Raw genomic sequence first — 17,634 nt, forward strand, 5'->3', positions numbered from 1 at the left:
TCTCTACCAGCAGAGAGACGCACTCTGCTTTCTATCCTGGCATATTCTGCTCGTTACGAACATCTCTAAACAACCAAAATCGGATATACGACACACATACCCAAACACATGGCAGCATTCCCTCTTGGTCAACGTCCCAGCCACGCTCAATTTTCCTGCACGCCCTCAGAGTTGGACCAACGTCATTCTTGCTGCTAGCACTCACTACCAAGTATCGGGAGTAATCACTCCAGGGCCTTTTGTGGCCGCCACGGCGCCTCTTCGCCCAGTCCCTAGCGCCGTTGCGGATGCCTTCATAATAGCAGCCCGCCCTCCCCAGAGCAAGCTTCAGCCCTTGCTGTGCTCTCGTCAACACATACCTAGGGCAAATCCATCTGTCGCCAGCCTCCGCTCAAACGTGAGGAAGGATGTTTGACCACTTTGCATTAGGAACCCAGATCCGCTCAGGTGCGAACGGTTCTAGCGAGGAGCCATCTCTCTCTCCTAAACAACGCTCACGAGAATTACCGAACCCGACTAAAGGACTCTTGTCCCCCCCGGCATCATCTCCAGCTCTTCTTGATACACTACCACTTCCACCACAACCCGTGGACAACCTTGCCCGCGAGCTCAGCAAACAGACTCTGATTCCAGAATTTCGACAACGAAATCCGCTGGCGACGTCGGCGATAGAGTCCTCGTCACTGGTCACCGATTTATCGATGGTCGATCTAGAGGTGGACGACGATTGCGATATGAACTTTGCTACAGACGATATCAAGGAGCACCAGCCAGTGGCCGATTGGAAGAGAGCTCGGCGTCAGCGTTACAGCCGCTTTGTCAACAATCCAACCAATGCCCGCGCCATAGAGGCACATATCAAGGACATGGTCTCGGGAGAGTTGCAGTGCAACGTTCGTCCATCTGCAGCAATGTCTTCTTTGCCAGCAGCTGTTCCTGTATATCCTCATCTTCCCAACATTGATGCCGACGGCTATCCCGAGATCGATCCAGCCTTGACACAACCCGAAGTGGACGAAGGCTTTTGCGATCAAGACGAGGAATATGCTCTCACGCAGAAAGCATTAGCTGCCGACAGAGAAAGGCTGTTGGGAAAGTCGGGGGGCATGCGGAATTACGGATCTTTACGATTCAGAGGATCGGCAGAGACGGCGCTCCGTTGCCAGAACGTTGTCAGACAACGACCAAGGATGCGACGAAGAAAAGGACCGGGACCAACCATCGATCCTCGACCAAGCTGAATCGTCCTGGCAATTGCACAGTCCACTTCGCATCTGTCGAGCCTCTCTTATTATTTCGGTTTCATTGTACGAGCGTCTAAAGAACATTTCAGCGATATACCCATGGGAAAAGGACTAGGTTTTGGCTAGGGCAACGGCGTTTACTTGGATGGATTTGAACTGCGACATAACCATGCCCTGGAAGTTCAATTGGGAACCACTGCCTCTGGAGGTCCAGAGTGAGACGGCGTTTTGATCGTGTCAGGCAAGACACGGAGACTTTTGCCTTTATTTTTCTTCCATCATGCGGTGAGCCACTCGATGGTCGGATGTCCGCTTCTTCGGCATTGATGTTCGGGATCGGAGGCATTTTTCGGCTTTCAACCACCTTGACGGCCCGAGGTCATCACCGAGTCATCAGTTGCGCAAGCTCCGGTTCTTTGGCTGGGTGTTTGTCTGCCCATAGCCTTCGAAGGTGCAGACGTGGCGTCAATACTTGCAGCCTTTGTCAGGCAGGGTTTTGCCTCTATGCATCTTTCTCTAGGTCGCTGATGAGAGGAGACTATTGAAGAAGTCTAGACAACTTTCGAATTCAACAAAAGAGACCTCCTACTTTGGGATGTGTCGCATTCTTATCTACTGACGTTTTCACTTTGAATCGCAGTGATGACTAAGATTGTGATGATACAGGACAGCGATGTTTTCAGTGTTACCGTTCTTGCGGGTGGTTGGGAAACGTGTGCAATAGACAACGGCTGCCCAGCGAGCAAGCTGTCCCGATAGGCTGGGAAGCTATTGTGGTCAAAGTAGGATTTCAAGGGAGTCTCCATTCATGCATGCGGCACAATGCACCGCGATCTTCGTTTAGAACCGGTGACGTCCACCGTCACTGCCCCCCTCTTGATTTCATCACACCTTTTTCCACCCCTCTTCAGATAAGTATCATGAAGGGCCAGCCGTATGAACATTCCAGCTGTCTCCCGGCTAACACGCTCTCCACCTGCGCAAGTGCGTATGGCATGATCCGAAAGCTGGAGGGGTTGTAAGCGAAGGAACTCGCAGCTAATGAGGGTGAGATACCCCAATTAGACTTTCAGGTGGTCAGGTCAGCGTCGACGAGGAGACGTGCAGTAGTTCCATCTGGGGCAGCTGATCACCAATGACTGATGTCTTCCCCTTGATAGCTATGGGTAGCCTAGTTCACGAAGAGCTGGGACAGCTTAGCCGCGGACTGTGAAAGCTACTCGGAGTTGGAGCATGAGCCTGGATCGGTGGCCCGTCGAAGGCGTGATTCCTTGCAGTTTGGCACCGCCATCGCTCTTAGCCGACAACGCCCCTACTTTGCTTCTTGAGATATCTCCGTTCCATTGTTTGTCATCACTTCATCATCATCCTGGCATACCATGATCTATTTCCAAAAAGTGCCACAAGGTACAACGTCCCAGTGGAGGGTATAAAATCAAGATAAGCAAGACGAAGTCCAAATCTCGATGTAATCTTTTGCCTAGGAGGAGGACGTATGACAGGGGGTCCACGATGATAATTTTGCTTCGCCAGTGGCGTTTTTGAAGCAGACGAGCAGACGGCGTCCTGTGTCAAGCCGCCAAGGCCATGCAAAATATCAATCAAGGTTACAGTCAGCTTAGTATTCTGAAGTTTTGAAGCAAGCAGAATAATTTCCGAAGGATCAAACATGTGCCTGCAGTCTAGGGAATTGCAATATGTCTTTGTCTCCGATACCAGCCCTGGCACAGAGGGCGAGCAGATGGATTGTTTCTCCTCGAGGGTGGTTTCTCTTCTTGTTAAACGACGTTGCCTTGAAAGAAAACGATGATCGAGTTTCCTTTGATGTTGCTGTCTCTTTGCCCTACCAACCCCAGTTCTTGCAGGTACAAAGTGGGAGGTGCCTGTCTTGACTGGAATGCGGATATGCTGCTGGGTCACTAGACGACGTGGGTTGCATTCCTTTGGCCATTCAGGAACAGATGGCATCCCTCGCTGAAAGCACGGTGATCTCTGCGGTCCCCCAATTCCAATGGTGCTCGTCTCCGTGCTGCATCCATATCTCTTGCAATAGTTGCTGTGGCAGGATCAGAGACATGAGCTGGACGGTATTTGTTGACTCTCGTTCCCTCCACCCTATGTGGGTTTGCAACCATCGACGGTTTTCATTTCCGTTAAAGAGTCCCATTCTTCGATGGTTATACCCCAGTTTCTCTATCATCTTTCTCTCACTCTTTTCTACACTCTTTTTTTTTTTTTTTCCACTTTCCGCAAACGAACATTGCAACATTCTCTATCTTGCCCTCTCCTTTGCTCCGGGTCTTTCACCCACCATCCACCGTTTTGCATCATAATCTACGCAACAGATCTGATCCTCACTGCTGTCTCCAGTCCCCCGCTTCTGTTCCTGATCCTTGCCTTGGCTCTGGATCGTTTGCGGAACTGATTTCTAGTACAGAGACAGAGGCAGAGACACCCGCACAAGAGAGCATGACAGTGGCCGTCTCGCATTGGACGAGGAGCCCCGGCACGAGCGTCAGTCTCAGCTCGCACCCGACAGACTACAACGACATGGCCTACTCGGAAGTCCAGTTCTCAGTAGATTCAATGGACGAGGACAAAGACGGTAGCGGGGGCCAGTCTCACCTGCCCTGGGGAGAAGAGACAGAGGGAGCCGGCGGGGGAGGATCGGGCTCGGGTGCGGTCCACAGCGACAGCCTCCTCTTCGAGGACTTCGTCGACCTGGAGAGGCTTTCTTCGACGACCACCGGGGGTGACGAGCTCCCTCCCTCTGCTGCCGTGCCCGACTCGTTCTTCTACAACATGCCACTCCCCTCTCATGGGTCCGCGTCGACGACAAGCGTATCGGACGATCTGGACGACATACTAAGTTGCCACACACATCCGCTCATGGAAACTAGGACTAGCGCCGCAGCAGGTCCCGCTGCCACATTAGTGCCATCATCAGCAGCCGCTAGAGGAGGGGCGGCGACTTCAGACGCGGTGGTACCGTCTGCTGTGGGCGTTCCGGGTATCCAGTCTTCATGGACGATCGACCGTGAAGAAGAACAAAGGAAGGCTTCGACCTATCCGGACACAGCTCACGCTGGCGGGGCCGAGTCGATCTCTGACTCTGAGCTCCTGCGCCTGGAAGGCATATCGTTGAAAGCGTCGCCATCTCGCGCTCCATCTGTCGTCGTTTCCCATCCTCCCACTCCTCTTCTTCAAGCTTCGTCCGCTACCAGCAGCAACAGCAACCTCCACCTTGCCGGCAGCAGCAATCAGAACAATACTAGCAGCAACAGTCACACCAACGGTGGTCGTAAGCCGAGCAACTTCTTCAAGGTTGTCGCATCGAAACTGCAGCAGAAAGCTGCCTCTGTCCGCCATAAACAACCCACCATGTCTACCGTCGCCATCGACAGCAGGGGTACCCTCTCCCCCAACGCCTCGCCTCGCAAGTTCAAGCTCCGTCCCGAGCATCTCCAGAACCTCGGTGGCCCTCACCCCGCAAGACTTCCCCTGTCCCCTCCCAACAGTGCCACTATTCCCCAGGACCTGCCTTCCGCATCATCAGCCGGCGGCAACCCCATGTCGTTTGGCTGTGGCTACGTCGAAGACCCCTTCTTCGATGCTGGTGTGGCCGTCAACCACGTCCCCGTATTCCGTCGTAGCGATCCTACCACGCCACTGGACACTCCCGTTCTGGATGACAAGGGCGGCATGTTCTATCACCACCAGCAGATGAGCTCCGGTAACGTTGCCAATACCAGCAAGGCTTCCTGGCCAATGGCCACAACAACTCCCCAGACCGACTCTCATGTCGCTTGGTCCAATGCCTATGCCACTACCGATGGCATCGACGACCAGTGGTGGGGTGGAAACAACATGGACTTGACATCCAATTCACAATATCAAGCACAGAACGCTCGCAACGCTACCTTCAACCTCGCCATGCACACACAACACAGTGAACTGCCATATGAATACAACAACATCGCCGCCGCCGGACAGGAAATGTCAGGACTCATGATTCACATGCCTCAACCCCGTACCACATCCTCGCCCATCGTCCACTACCAGCCCCAACAGCCACTTCACCACCAGCAACATCCCCAACAGATGACGGAGCGGCGGCCCCGCATGCCCCGTGCCCCCTCGGCCGGCGCCCGGCATATGTGCCTATCAACGCCGATGCGCAAGACGCGTAACCCGAGCCGCACACGTCAAGCCAGCCGCGACTCTTCAACGTCGCCCACACCTACGAATCGCTCCCGTCACAGCAGCGGCGGCTCGTTGTCCAGTATCGGTGGTGGCGGCGCAGCTCTCAGCGCCAGCGTTAAGAAGCGTCGGTCTTGGTCTCGTCGCGAAAGCATGCGCACTCCTTCCATCGGCAACTTGGGCGGTGCGTCCGAGGGGGTCGGCTTCGTCAACTTTACTCCCAGCGACAAGAATGTTCTCATGACCGGTGTGGCGCCCAGCGGAAGCTCCAAGACAAAGGCACGTCGGGAGAAGGAGGCGATGGAGAAGCGACGAAGACTGAGCGAAGCAGCTATCAAGGCCGTCAAGGCCGCCGGCGGCGATGTGGACAAACTGGTTGAGGAAGGGTTCGTCTTCTGAGCAAAGCATTCTTCTTCCTTCCAATGTACAGCAGGTATACGCTTGGGGAGCGCTTGGGAGTTCATTTTTGGGTCAGGACATGCTTGGGTCCTAAGGGATATCAGGCGTTTTCAAGGGATCATCAATTGTCGGCGATTGATCCGTGAGGTTTTTCCTTCTCTGGATGGGGTTTGCTTCTTTCTCGCCTCTTTCAACTTTTGCTTTTTTTTTCATTTACACAACGGCATGGGGAGCGCGAGCTCCGACTGACGCCTGACCGGCTTATCCACGATAGCCGCTTTACTTTCCTACCATCACCAACAAGTACTTACTAGCTAATCTCCTTTTCCTTATGTTGGATCAACCCAAAATCACAGGCTGGAACCCAGGGTATGAGATATGGAGGGATAGGTTATCTTAGCAAAACAGATGAAACATCAAAATATCACACTATTCAAACAAACTGTGAAGTCCCCTTTGAAAGTGATACTATGCTTCAGACTTTCCCATGGCCCAACTTTCCCATCACGAATATCTACATCACTTATCCGAGACCAATGGCATCACACGAGTCATCCTTCTTTGGAAGAACAATAACAACAACATCAACATTATCTAATCAGTCAGCAAATAGCAGTCATTCTGCTACTACTCGGCGGTGCCTTGCGGTCGCTCCATGAGTGACGCCTCGCGCAGCCTCTCGCTAGATCCCAGTCCGCAGGGTCGGGGCAGCCTCTCGTGGTGAACTACGGCGCCGCTACGTGAGGCCGTCTCTCGACCAGCCGTTAGCCGATCTACGCTGGGCAGAGCGCCGCCCAGGTCAGGCCGCCAGAGCAGGAGGGGGTATCCTCCGTCCCTTCTCTTCCTTCCCCTGGGCCGAACCTCGCTCGTCACGTTCGGTGTCTGTGCGATCCCGCATCATCCGTGCCATCCCCATGACAGGCGAGCGGGCGGGCGTTATGGAGAATAAGCAGGTACCCCCTTCCACCCCCCCTCCGGGAGCCAACACAGACCAACTTCCGACGACGATGATGGGGAGGATGAGGAGGAGGGGGCCCAGAAGTGCACCTGACCAGGATGTAGCGAAAGAGGTCCAGGCCCAGGGAGACTTACTGGGATAATGACTTCCTACAGACAACGAGGACTACCTCACCTAGGAAAGGGTAAAGGCAATCACAACCCAAATGTGAGTGGAGCAAGGGGGTGTGGGCTGGCCTGTGTTAGTCCCTCCTCCCCGTTCCCTTTAAAGGTCCAAATCGCCGCAAACAGATAGCTCTTTTGCCCTCTTTCTCGTCCTCTTATCCCATCATGACTTGGCTTTCGCATCCACCTCAGCCAGACGCTCCCCGGATTCTCCGCTAAGCCTTACCTCTCGCACTCCTCGGTCTCCTCTATCACCCACCCACACTGACATTCGGAGACGCCTCCTCTGCTATCCTAGCAAGACCGTCGGGATTTGAAGTTGGGATCTCGGTGAAATCCACCCCCTCCTCTAACGGATGATCAAGAGGGAACGGCGTCTCCATACCGCCTCACTTCTCCTCGCCCAAGGAAGGAAAATCAAGAGACAGCCACAAGCTGACATGACAGTCTGACGGTATGCCTGCCCACGCGCCTACGAGCCCGACTCTCGAAGACTAGTGCAAGATCCCCGTTGCAGAATCTCGCAGCTCAACATGCAAACTACTGTCTACAGCTGTCTGTCTGCGGCGCCAAACCCGAAATCGAAAGGTGCCAGGAGCATGATGGCAACAGGGCGCAGTCTCGCGTATCAATGTCTCAGTGCATAGTCCACCCGCCTGGGCTTCGAGTCTCTCTATCCCGCTGCTCTCTCACAATCACGATCTCGCTTGCTCGATCACACATTCGCAGAAGTTGCTTGAATCGGGAAAGTCTCGTTCCGTTCAGATCCCCCACCGTCTACATCGTACACCCTTTCCGGAAACGTTATTGCATCTTTACAATCCACGGCCGTACGCCGCAGCCGCGCTACGTCTCGACCCTGCAGACTCTCCTGGACCCCTTTCGCAACGTCCGTTGCCCGACTGAAAGCAGGTACTCACTACATCGCAAGCGAAACAAGATCTCATCTTCGTACGATGTTAACGATAGTCAACGTACCTGCATGGGTCTGGCCTTATGTAGCCGCGACGCGGGACCACCAACGCATCTGCCCAGGCGCAGCCGCCCAGCAATGGGCTCCGTCTTCGACCGGAAGCAGCACCGGGACGAGCTCCGTCCCCTTGATACCACTCCCAACCGCCACAACAAGCGCAAGATCTCGACTACTTTGCCATGGCGAGCCTTGTCTCACTCGCTTCATCCGAGAGATCGAGAACCTTGCCCGGAGAGGCGCGCATCTCTACCCGCGCAGTCTAGAGCATCACGACACTTGTCAAGAGAATGCGCCCCTGCCCAGACGACTGAGTAAGGGCGCGAGACACTGGGCTGACAGAATTTGATATTCTACCTCAAAGGAGCCGCGCAATACAGAAGCCTCTGACCCTGTATGGCGGGCCACGTTCTGTTGACAATGTCTTGGATCCTCGTTTCATTTCGGGCAAAGACCTGCGAATAAGTGACATCTTGTCGCCTCGTAGGCAATATGCGCCCATGATATCGTCATTCATGTCAAAAATGGCATTCTATGAGGTAAGGTAGGAACAAACGACCATCAGTCCCCGCTTCAAGACCCTCAATTCGGTCGGCAAGCATCAAGATCCGAAACGATCACCGTTATTTGCGCTGTTCGTGCCGATGCTCTTGACTTCTCGCAGATGGTCAAACATGATCAGCATTCAACAAACATCATGGTTTCCCAACCGTCCACCAGCCATTGTATCGTGTTCGAAGCAGATTTTCTATATGCGGAAAGAGAAAAGGCGTCTTACCGATGCTCTTGATTTGGTCAAGCGGCATCTTTCTCTCGTTATTTGGCCAATAACAATTTCTCCGGAGACATCTCTGTCATTGTCTTTCTAACTAGCTCATGGAATTCTCCGTAGCCAACTCTAAAAAGCCGTACAGGAACTATGGGGACCTCTCTGCCACGTCCAAATCCGGACGAAAGCAGACTTTCTCGGTCGTCGTTTCTCGGTCAGTCCAGATGTATGTCTTACCCCGGGCCCCATCCGACCGCTGCTCACTTACACCTTTTGACTAGGTTCTGATATTCTGGGCAGGCAATATCTGGGGCCAGCCGCCAGCACGATACCTACTACTGTGGCTCATGGCAGCCTTGCTATGTTTGGCAGTTCTGCCGTGTCCGCCTCAGCCCCCGCCGTCATGACAGCTGGCGTCTCGTCGACCGACGACATGACGAAGAGGTTAGCCTATAGGTTACTCCGTGCACTATCCCCTTTCTTTACTTTCAGCCCGACTGTGGCGGCCGCCATCTCACACGAGCCACAGTTTATTCTTCTCTCCATCTCTCGGGCTAATTATTCAAGCCTCATGTTGCCCAAGCGAGTATGGGATCTCCAAGAGAATAGGCGCGGCGTAGCCGGAATCCCAGAAGACCGTTACCCTCCGACCAGATTGTCCGTGATATCCGCACATCTCGGTCAGCCATCAAGAGTGCCCGGGGCTTCGGGGCGTACAACGCGTCTGATGTAGCTAGCTCGCGCGTCTATCTGCCTTGTTCTATCTCAGTCCTGTGGTCGAACGACAATGCAATCAACCAATAACAACGACGAGAAGTCCGAGGGCCCCCACGTCGCGCCTGGTGAACCGACTCCAGACCTCGTGGACGTTGGTGAAGAGCCCAGCAGACTGGTGATCGTACCAACCAAGCGGCCGCCAGGGGAAAAGCCCTTCCAAATACCTGAAGCCACAGGAAAGCCGGCCAGATACCCCGAAGCCCTCGTGTTGACACCTTCAGTGGAATCCTCGCGATGCCTTCAGGCACTTCACTGCACGTCCAGAAGGGCCCGACTCTACATCGAGTTGAAGTCCTGCTCAGATGACCATCCTCCTCGTCTTCAAAACTCAGATGAAGCAGCTTGTAAAACGACAACCTAATTTTGGCCTGACGACGCCTCGATACCGTGATATCAAGCAGTAGACTGCGCCGCCGACCAACCTTGCCGTCACTCTTGGAACTACCGAGACGCGCCACACGTTGCCAGGCACAACTGTCACCTCAACTGCAGCCCAGCGGAAGCGAAAAAGCCCATCCCCAGAAAACGCCAACGCAGGTGTACCGCACCTGCATGTGCCGCTCTCCGGCTCCTGGCCCACCTGCCTTGGCCATTACCGCCCTGCATCTGAAGCCTCACGACGACCTCCACAGTTCGAGGCCGTGGTAAACCACCGCGCCACAAGCCTGGCCTTGGTCAGCCGGGCCTGTTGTTTCCGAGAGGGTGCGGAGCTCGAGCAGCCACAGTATGTCACGATGTTGCTTCTCATAGTCGGCCGCTCTACCCTTCGCTCCCGACTGGAGATGCCTTACGCCCGCCCTCATCTCCAGTAAACAAGCTTGGAGGCTTCCGACTCCTCAACGCCCTTTGACGAGCAAAATGGAGCTCTGTTCACCACCCTAGACCTAACTGGACATGGCTTCTTCCCATCTACGCACCCCTCCCAGCTAGACCACTCCCCTCCTCGCTTGCCGTTTCCACATTGGAAATAGCTCGACTGAATGCCGTCTACCCTTCTTGTCCTCTGTCGCGGCTCACGATGGCCAAGGGGTGTGATACGGGCCCAAGAGGACTGTTTCTTTCTCAACGTCGCGATGCCAAGACGCGTTGAAGGGGTCGGTTAGTCGGCCCATCTTGGCCTTGTACTACCGACCCTATCGACGGTCAAACCTGGACATCGTCAACTCGAAATCCTTCCGACGTTACACAAACTTTGCGAAAACCGGTCTTCCGCTCCATCCCAACGTCCCACCCATCATCCGTTGGATTGCGTGTTTGAGCTCCCATGATCCCATTCTCGTTTCCCCTCTTCCAGCTCGTCAAGGTCTCGCCTGGCGGGCTGACCGATCGACAACAGCTGCCTCGTCCATCACAAATCGATGACCGTTATACAGACAAAGAAAAGGCAGTCGTCCCTTGGTCTCCGGATTTGTGTTAGCCTGGGACGGAGGGGCCTGTCTCACTGCACTCACAATGAATGATAGGCAACCTCCGTGACTTTGCTCCACCTTTTGCTTTGCCTTTTTCTCTTCTTGAGCCTGCCATCCTCTCATCCCCTCTACAGCGTCTCCCGTCCTGAATCCTATTCCTCATACTTGTTGCCTTTCTCCGTGTCGGCCTCTCTATTTCTCCACCACACCTAATCCACACCACCTTCACCGAGCCCACTCTCACCTCCCTCACCTTCCACGCTTTTCCCCTCCGAGCCCGGGGTGTGGATGACTGGATCTTCTCCTTCTCGTCCGGCCTCCTCCGGTACGGACGTATCATTCAGGTCCCGCCTGTCCATCCCACCCACCCATCCTGCTCCGTACACAAGAGGGTCCAGAACGGCCGTCGGTCAAACCTCACTTGCCGCGGGAAACGATATCCCTTTTCCAACTGATATCAAATCAAGACTGCCCCGGCTCGTCTTCCGGACCAGACGTTCTATCCCGTGTTGTCTCCCCCATCCCACCCACCCACCCATCATTCACTTCTTTGATGGGTTAGACAAGAACAGGTGAGCATCAACTAACTAACGTCCGAAACTTTTTGTGTTTAGCTGTCCATCTCGCGGTAGATCAGCCGGACGAGCCACCCACCCAAACGGCCGAATCTTTAACCACCCTTTGCCCGTTTGCCCAACTCTAAATTGGGGCAAACAAGAGAAAAAAGAGAGCACTTTGATCGTCGGAGTTCTGTCCGTCTCTTGATCTACCGTGACACAAGAGCCGAGGGGAAGAGAGGACAAGACAACTCAACAAAGATGTCGACGGCGGACACTTTGGGCTTCCTCGCCGTCGGCCAATCGTGGTTCTTCCCCTCCCACCCCCCTAGATATCAAGGCCTGCTCGTCCGTCAGTAAAGTTTTCATCAAGAAGAATTCGCTTGGAATCAGCCTAGACATTGCTTGTCTCCGAAAAGCTTGTGTAACAAAGGGATTCATTAGCTATTTTGTGAGGGTTTTTATCTGTTTTCCTTATCATGGGGTTCATCATATCCCTAAGAGAATCAAAACCTTCCAAGCTGAGTGTGACCTCGGCACGGATGGATTTGCTTTCCTCTTGCCATTGGAGCTGGCTTTTTTCTTTGTGAACCCCTATCCCAATTCCTAGCCTGCCCAATCCCACTGCTGCTGTACTCGCTGGCGAGGTATCCTTTCTCCTGCCATCAGCAACTTATTTACAAAGTCAAGAAAACCCAGTACGGCGCGGCAATCCTCCTGATTAGCGTGCCCGACGACCCCGTAAAACAATAATCAACGCCGTGATCTCGGGACGCCGTCTTCAATGCCAGACACAAGTGTGTGGAACATAGAGATGAGAGAAGGAAAAAAAGGAAGATACCATTCCGTCTATCCTGTGATGCATTGCGTCATAACCCAAGGTGAGGGCTCAAGTCTCCCTTCCCACACCTGGCACATCATTACTGAGCTGGTGGGGTTTTGGGTTCCTGTCAAAATCCCTCATGTTTTCGTGTATCCGAGAAAATGTGCCCAAGATGATTGGGTGGACCAGAATGCCAACACATATACAGAAGAACCGGCAAGATTGCCTAGCGCTTTGTCCTTGAGACTGTGGTATCTCCCATCAAAACGGGCAAACATCATGTGAAGTCATATCTAGTGCTCATATCCGGCACCACGTTGCCAAGGGCTGTTCGATTGTTAGCTACTGTATTGCCAAGTGGCTCTTGTTCCTTTGATATCTTACCTGGCGTTGTTTTGGGAACGGTACTGCGCAGGGCTGGCATTGTTCTGGTTGCGGTACTGGTTGTGATTGTTGGCACCAAGCGTTGATGCAGAGCCGTTGTACGGGCTTGGGGTGCGAGTAGGCCCTTGTCCATAGGGGTTGCGGTTGTCTGCCGGGAAGAGAGGCATCGAAGGGTCCACTGGTGAGTGCGGCGCCTGGCCGTGCTGTTGACCTCCGGGACGCTGAGAGTGCTGAGAGGGCGCAGCTGACTGGGCAGTCGATGGCGGCAAAGCAACACCAGAGGGGTCCGCTCGGCGACGCATGGACTCAGAAGAGATGGAGTCATTGTCGTCATCGAGGTCGAGCCCCTTGTTGTAGTGGGCCTTGTCACCTCGGGCAGTCGCAGCCAAAGCGTCCAACTCAGTAGTGGTGTTGAGCTGGGTCTGGGACTTCATGAAGGAGGCTCGGTCATCGGCCATGAACTGGTAGCGAGCATCAGGGTTCTTGCGGAAGTAGATCAATGTGCTGCTGACAATAACAAGCAGCAGAAGGATCAGAGCGAAAGCCGCGTTGGCGATGAAAAGAACCACACCGACGATACCGTTTACCAGAGCCGGGGCACCGAAAACGTCGGAGAAGATGAGCAGGAAAACGGCGTTGAGGAAGTTCATGACGCAGATGGCAATGTTGAACGAGTTGGTGCTCTTATCCATCCAAGGGCGCAAAACACTGGCAGCGATGAGCGCAGCAGCCTCAATGATGACGAAGGCAATGGCCTGAATGGTTCCGTTGCGCTGGGCAAAGGCGACGAACATTCCCTTGACAACAGTGTAGCCAAGCGTAGGGACGATGAAGTAGTATGCCGAAGCGCGGAACTGAACGTAGAGGAAACCCCACTTGTTAAGGGCCTGCGGGTCCGAGAAGAGGATGTAGGCCGGGTTGCGATGCATGGCCACGGAGCGACGCGCGATTCTGATAACCTTGAAGGAAGCCCATCCAAGGGTGAGAGCCATACCGAAGAGGAAGAAGACAGCGAGAACAACCTCAGCCGCGGAGTCAGCCTGGGTGAACTCCCAGAGGCAGAGAATCGTCATTTGGGGGAAACCAATCAACGTCATACGGAAGAGGATTCCCTTCAGGACAGTGAACCAGCCGTTGCGGAACTCGAGGAACTTCTCACTCTTCATCCACTTCTGTCGGACAGCCAACTCGCAGAATCCCTTGAAGGCGGCGACGCCAAGAACGGTGAAGATGACGAAAACGCAGAAGAAGGACAAGCCAGTCATGAAGAGATTAGTCGATTCGATCTTGGCGCGGAAGGCAACTCTCTGGATACCGAACACGATGTAGCTGCCGGAGGAAAGCTGAATGTTGGCTCTCTTGGCGATGATGGAGGGAACGGAAGAAATGCCACGCTTGGCCATTCTGGCGGCAGAAAGGGCCCAATCCATGGAACGCTTCTCAACCTGGACAGAAGTGGTCGTCAAGGAGTTGAGGAGAGTGGAAGGAGTTCCACCAGTTGCCCGCTGGTACCATGTGAATATATCCTGCATGAACTGGACGCGGATGATACCCATAGACCAAACGAAGTCCTGAGTCCATGACTGGACAATAGGCGGCAGGTGAACACCGGTGAGACCAACAATAGCCTGAGACTGGAAGTAGCCGAAAAGCGATAGCGTGTTGGCGGCAACGTGGGCAGCGGTGTTGGTGTGACCGAGACCAGATATAACGGCGGAAGAGATCAGTCCCAAGCCGGCGATGATGGCGGTAGCCCACTTGACACCAATCAAGTCAACAGTCTTTCCGTTGGAAATATCAGCCTCAACGCAAGCCACACTAGTGGAGGTGTCGGTCAAGTTGACGAAGACACGGACAGTAGCGTCGAGATCGGGAATGTTGTAGGCAATGCCCGGAATCTGGCCGACGGCATCCTCACCAACAGGCAAGTTGAAGTTCATGGTGATCTTTCCGGCAGTCATGGGGCACAGACCAGCGAGGTTGATGCTGCAGGGGTCAACAGTGCGCCTCAGGAACTCGTAACCGTAAGCCGAAATAGACACATCAAAGACAATGCTGCCCTGAACAGAGGAGACGGCGACAATGTTGATTGCGGCACTTCCATTGCCGGGGGTGAAGACAACGTTGAACAGACTGGCTGTGAAGCTGGAATCATCCTGGCAGGTGTTGAGAGAGTTTGACTGGAGCAACTGCTCAGCAGCAAGGACTGGCGTAGTGAGGTAGGTGGCCAGGGTGCCGAGCAGAAGCAACGGCTTAGCGAGTGACAACCTCATGGTGGGTGGTAGGTCGTCGAGATGGTCTGGGTTAGAGTAAGAGGTGATCCGCTTGACTGTGGTCCAGTATCGTCGTTGGTAGACGATGGAGCGCGGAAGATGCGGGGGGTTGAAAGCCGTCTAGGTCGAGAATATCATGGAGGTTGACGTCGTTCCAGACGGTATTGGCGACAGAAGACGATTCGGTAGAAGCAAAGGGATTGATGCGGTCGTCGATCGAGCTCGAGGCCTCTGGAGTTATTTCGCAAAGGTTGGCTTGTTTTCCGTGGCAGGGGAAAAGGTGCTAGCGAAGGTTATCTGCCGACGAATTGAGGGTTTGGCGCGGTGGTTGTTCCTGTCAATCCTCCTGTTCTGGCGAAGAAAACGAAGCGAGGGAATGGAGGAGTGCGTCCCTCTCGAAGGCGGCGACGGAAGAAGCGAAGGGAATATTCGTGTCGTCGTTGTCGTCGAATCAATCGGTAGTCGCAGGGCTAGGTGTCGACCTGAGGGAAAGGGTCGGGATTGGAGATGGGTGGGTTTGGTGGTTTTGTTGTTTGTTGCTAAAAGGAAATTGGGAAAGGAAGGGAGAGGGAAGGGAAGCAGATCGCCAAGCGGAGGGCTGGACGGGGAAGGAAGGAGTGATGAAAGGAGGCGCCGGTGGTGGTTGCTGGATGGCACTGTGGAGGGAGTGGCAGGTGCTTGCTGGCTGCAACCTTGGTTCCTTCCTTGGTGCGGCTTTCTCTGCTTGGGTTCGAGTGAGCGAAAGGCAAAAGCAGGACTGGACCCAAAACCAAGACGGGTGGAAGGTCGGATTCAGGGAAAACCGGGCAACAAGGGCCAGAATACGGGGGTGGAAGGATGATGGGTATAGGCAAAGGCCCAAGGGAGAGCGACGCTGTGCTGCGACAGGCGGACAGCAGGAATCCCGTGGATTGACTTGTGTCTGGTGTGTGGATGCGCCACTTTGTGGGTAGTAAAGGGGACAGGGGTAGAGGGGGGCCGTAGTACCGTACGGGGTTGCGAATGGGTGGTGTCGGCCCAGGCTGTCGTAATTTCAATCTTTGGAGCCGGGTGGTGCGTCGTCGAGGTGCGAATGTGGGATGTACCTTGGAGACACTTGGTTTTGGGCCCCCCTGTTTAAGTGGTGGAAGGGGAGAACGGGGGAACTTGGAAGGACTTTTACACTCCCAAAGAGACACGAGGGAAGGATGAAGGAGGGAAGAAGCGAACACGCGCCCAATGGGATGAAGAAGAGGTACTGCCTGCTGAGTCTTGCTTGACGAGGCTGGAAAAGGACGCAACCGGGGACATTGAGTATACCTTCTCTTACACATGTTTCACCAGCAAGTCAGAGGTTCTCTAACTGTACCTCCGCACCCAAAACTGGATTCAGCTCGTATCGATCTAACAGAGCTACTTGTCTCTGGCGCGTAAAGCCGTCAGGAACGGTCCAGACGAACACGCAGCCAGCGGGACACATGTACACACGAAGTCAACTGAAATGCTGTCTGTCACTGTTGGAATCAGCCAAGCAACACCACCAGAATCACGACTCACCACCACCACCACCACCACCACAAACACACCACAGGCTTGCTGTTGCTGCAGTGCCCAAGGATGTATTTTGGTCACTCACTACGAGGCAGAGCAAATTCCACACATAACAGATGCCGGGGAAACAACACAATGCCAAATTCACGCAAACCAAACCAAACCATTCAAGCATCAACTTCAAGGTCCGAGAATAGCAGATCAACATCATTTCTAGACTCTCAGCCATGATTGACGAAACAGCACATGTGGACCAGATACAACTCGGCCTACTCGATGACCCCGCTGCTACGCCAATCCATATTCTCTATAACCTTCCGCTACACCAACAGCATCAGCATCGACAACACAGACCCGATCGTCGTTGGCGTTGTCATTCAACATCCTCGTCCAACTTGGCGGACTCCCGCAATCATAGCGTCATGCAAACCGACTGCCTTCCGCCATCCGAATATTCCACCTGCAGCTCTGCATGGCCAAGCCTCAAGCCTCAAGTCTACCAAGGTCATTCATCCAAATCCCCGTCCCATCTTTGCTCCCGTATCCCGTCTGCATTTCGATTCTTATTCTCTGTATCCATACGGATGCAGGTTCTTCAGCTTCTCAATCCAGCCCCCATACACTGGCTGCAGACACGAATGCTGACAACTAATAAACTCCCATCGGCTTAGGTACGTCGCCCCCGCCCGCCGCCGCGCTACACCGCGTACGAACATACGCACAGTCATCACCACAACCCGTTCCAGTCCAGGTCATCGTCATCGGCCTCCAGCCTCTCCTTTCTCGTAATGAATGCTGTCAACGGACTAGCCTACACAGTAAGCCTCAGATCACGCAGTCCCGGGCCTCCGAAAATTCCCAAGACTCTCCAAGACCACTTTACAATGCTTCCAAGACCTAAGCCTCCACGACAAGAAACCCAAACGGGCCCAAGTAGCTACTGCTGGCATGTTCCCTCGCCCGCTCTCATCTCAAGCACCTCCGCGACACGGGGTGTTTGGGTGTCGCCTAGCCTCAGACATCAGACAAGACCACCTCGAGAAACAGGAACACGGCACCACGACCAGAGGAAGAAGCGGCACGCACTAGACCGAGCCAAAGAAGAAGGCTAACCCACAGCTCATTTCCATTCCTCTGTTTCTCTCGTCGAGTTCAGTCTCTGTAGTCTGCACTGCCA

At 54.1% G+C, this 17,634-nt stretch overlaps 7 protein-coding genes across 7 annotated transcripts; 5 read left to right on the forward strand and 2 right to left on the reverse strand.

Moving 5' to 3' along the window:
• Positions 1 to 407: 407 nt before the first annotated feature.
• CABS01_01902 (uncharacterized protein) lies at positions 408 to 1,241 on the forward strand (the record flags this gene model as incomplete). Its single annotated transcript, XM_060535281.1, has 1 exon — positions 408 to 1,241. The coding sequence occupies one exon, from the start codon at positions 408 to 410 to the stop codon at positions 1,239 to 1,241; it is 834 nt and encodes a 277-aa protein (XP_060398470.1).
• A 1,356-nt stretch (positions 1,242 to 2,597) lies between these two features.
• CABS01_01903 (uncharacterized protein) lies at positions 2,598 to 3,212 on the reverse strand (the record flags this gene model as incomplete). Its single annotated transcript, XM_060535282.1, has 1 exon — positions 2,598 to 3,212. The coding sequence occupies one exon, from the start codon at positions 3,210 to 3,212 to the stop codon at positions 2,598 to 2,600; it is 615 nt and encodes a 204-aa protein (XP_060398471.1).
• Positions 3,213 to 3,713: 501 nt separating this feature from the next.
• On the forward strand, positions 3,714 to 5,843 carry CABS01_01904 (uncharacterized protein; the record flags this gene model as incomplete). Its single annotated transcript, XM_060535283.1, has 1 exon — positions 3,714 to 5,843. One exon carries the CDS (start codon positions 3,714 to 3,716, stop codon positions 5,841 to 5,843), a length of 2,130 nt encoding a protein of 709 aa, XP_060398472.1.
• Positions 5,844 to 6,757: 914 nt separating this feature from the next.
• Positions 6,758 to 6,943, forward strand: CABS01_01905 (uncharacterized protein; the record flags this gene model as incomplete). The annotated part of the gene is made up of 1 exon (XM_060535284.1): positions 6,758 to 6,943. One exon carries the CDS (start codon positions 6,758 to 6,760, stop codon positions 6,941 to 6,943), a length of 186 nt encoding a protein of 61 aa, XP_060398473.1.
• Positions 6,944 to 8,016: 1,073 nt separating this feature from the next.
• CABS01_01906 (uncharacterized protein) lies at positions 8,017 to 10,293 on the forward strand (the record flags this gene model as incomplete). Its single annotated transcript, XM_060535285.1, has 6 exons — positions 8,017 to 8,249; positions 8,300 to 8,474; positions 8,809 to 8,918; positions 9,005 to 9,148; positions 9,658 to 9,772; positions 9,886 to 10,293. The coding sequence occupies 6 exons, from the start codon at positions 8,017 to 8,019 to the stop codon at positions 10,291 to 10,293; spliced, it is 1,185 nt and encodes a 394-aa protein (XP_060398474.1).
• Positions 10,294 to 12,650: 2,357 nt separating this feature from the next.
• On the reverse strand, positions 12,651 to 14,927 carry CABS01_01907 (transient receptor potential ion channel; the record flags this gene model as incomplete). The annotated part of the gene is made up of 1 exon (XM_060535286.1): positions 12,651 to 14,927. The coding sequence occupies one exon, from the start codon at positions 14,925 to 14,927 to the stop codon at positions 12,651 to 12,653; it is 2,277 nt and encodes a 758-aa protein (XP_060398475.1).
• Positions 14,928 to 16,703: 1,776 nt separating this feature from the next.
• CABS01_01908 (uncharacterized protein) lies at positions 16,704 to 17,546 on the forward strand (the record flags this gene model as incomplete). Its single annotated transcript, XM_060535287.1, has 3 exons — positions 16,704 to 16,829; positions 17,129 to 17,275; positions 17,505 to 17,546. 3 exons carry the CDS (start codon positions 16,704 to 16,706, stop codon positions 17,544 to 17,546), a joined length of 315 nt encoding a protein of 104 aa, XP_060398476.1.
• Positions 17,547 to 17,634: the final 88 nt, after the last annotated feature.

The sequence above is a fragment of the Colletotrichum abscissum genome (genome assembly GCF_030869225.1).
Source record: "Colletotrichum abscissum strain IMI 504890 chromosome Unknown Scaffold_3.1, whole genome shotgun sequence".
Taxonomy (NCBI): domain Eukaryota; kingdom Fungi; phylum Ascomycota; class Sordariomycetes; order Glomerellales; family Glomerellaceae; genus Colletotrichum; species Colletotrichum abscissum.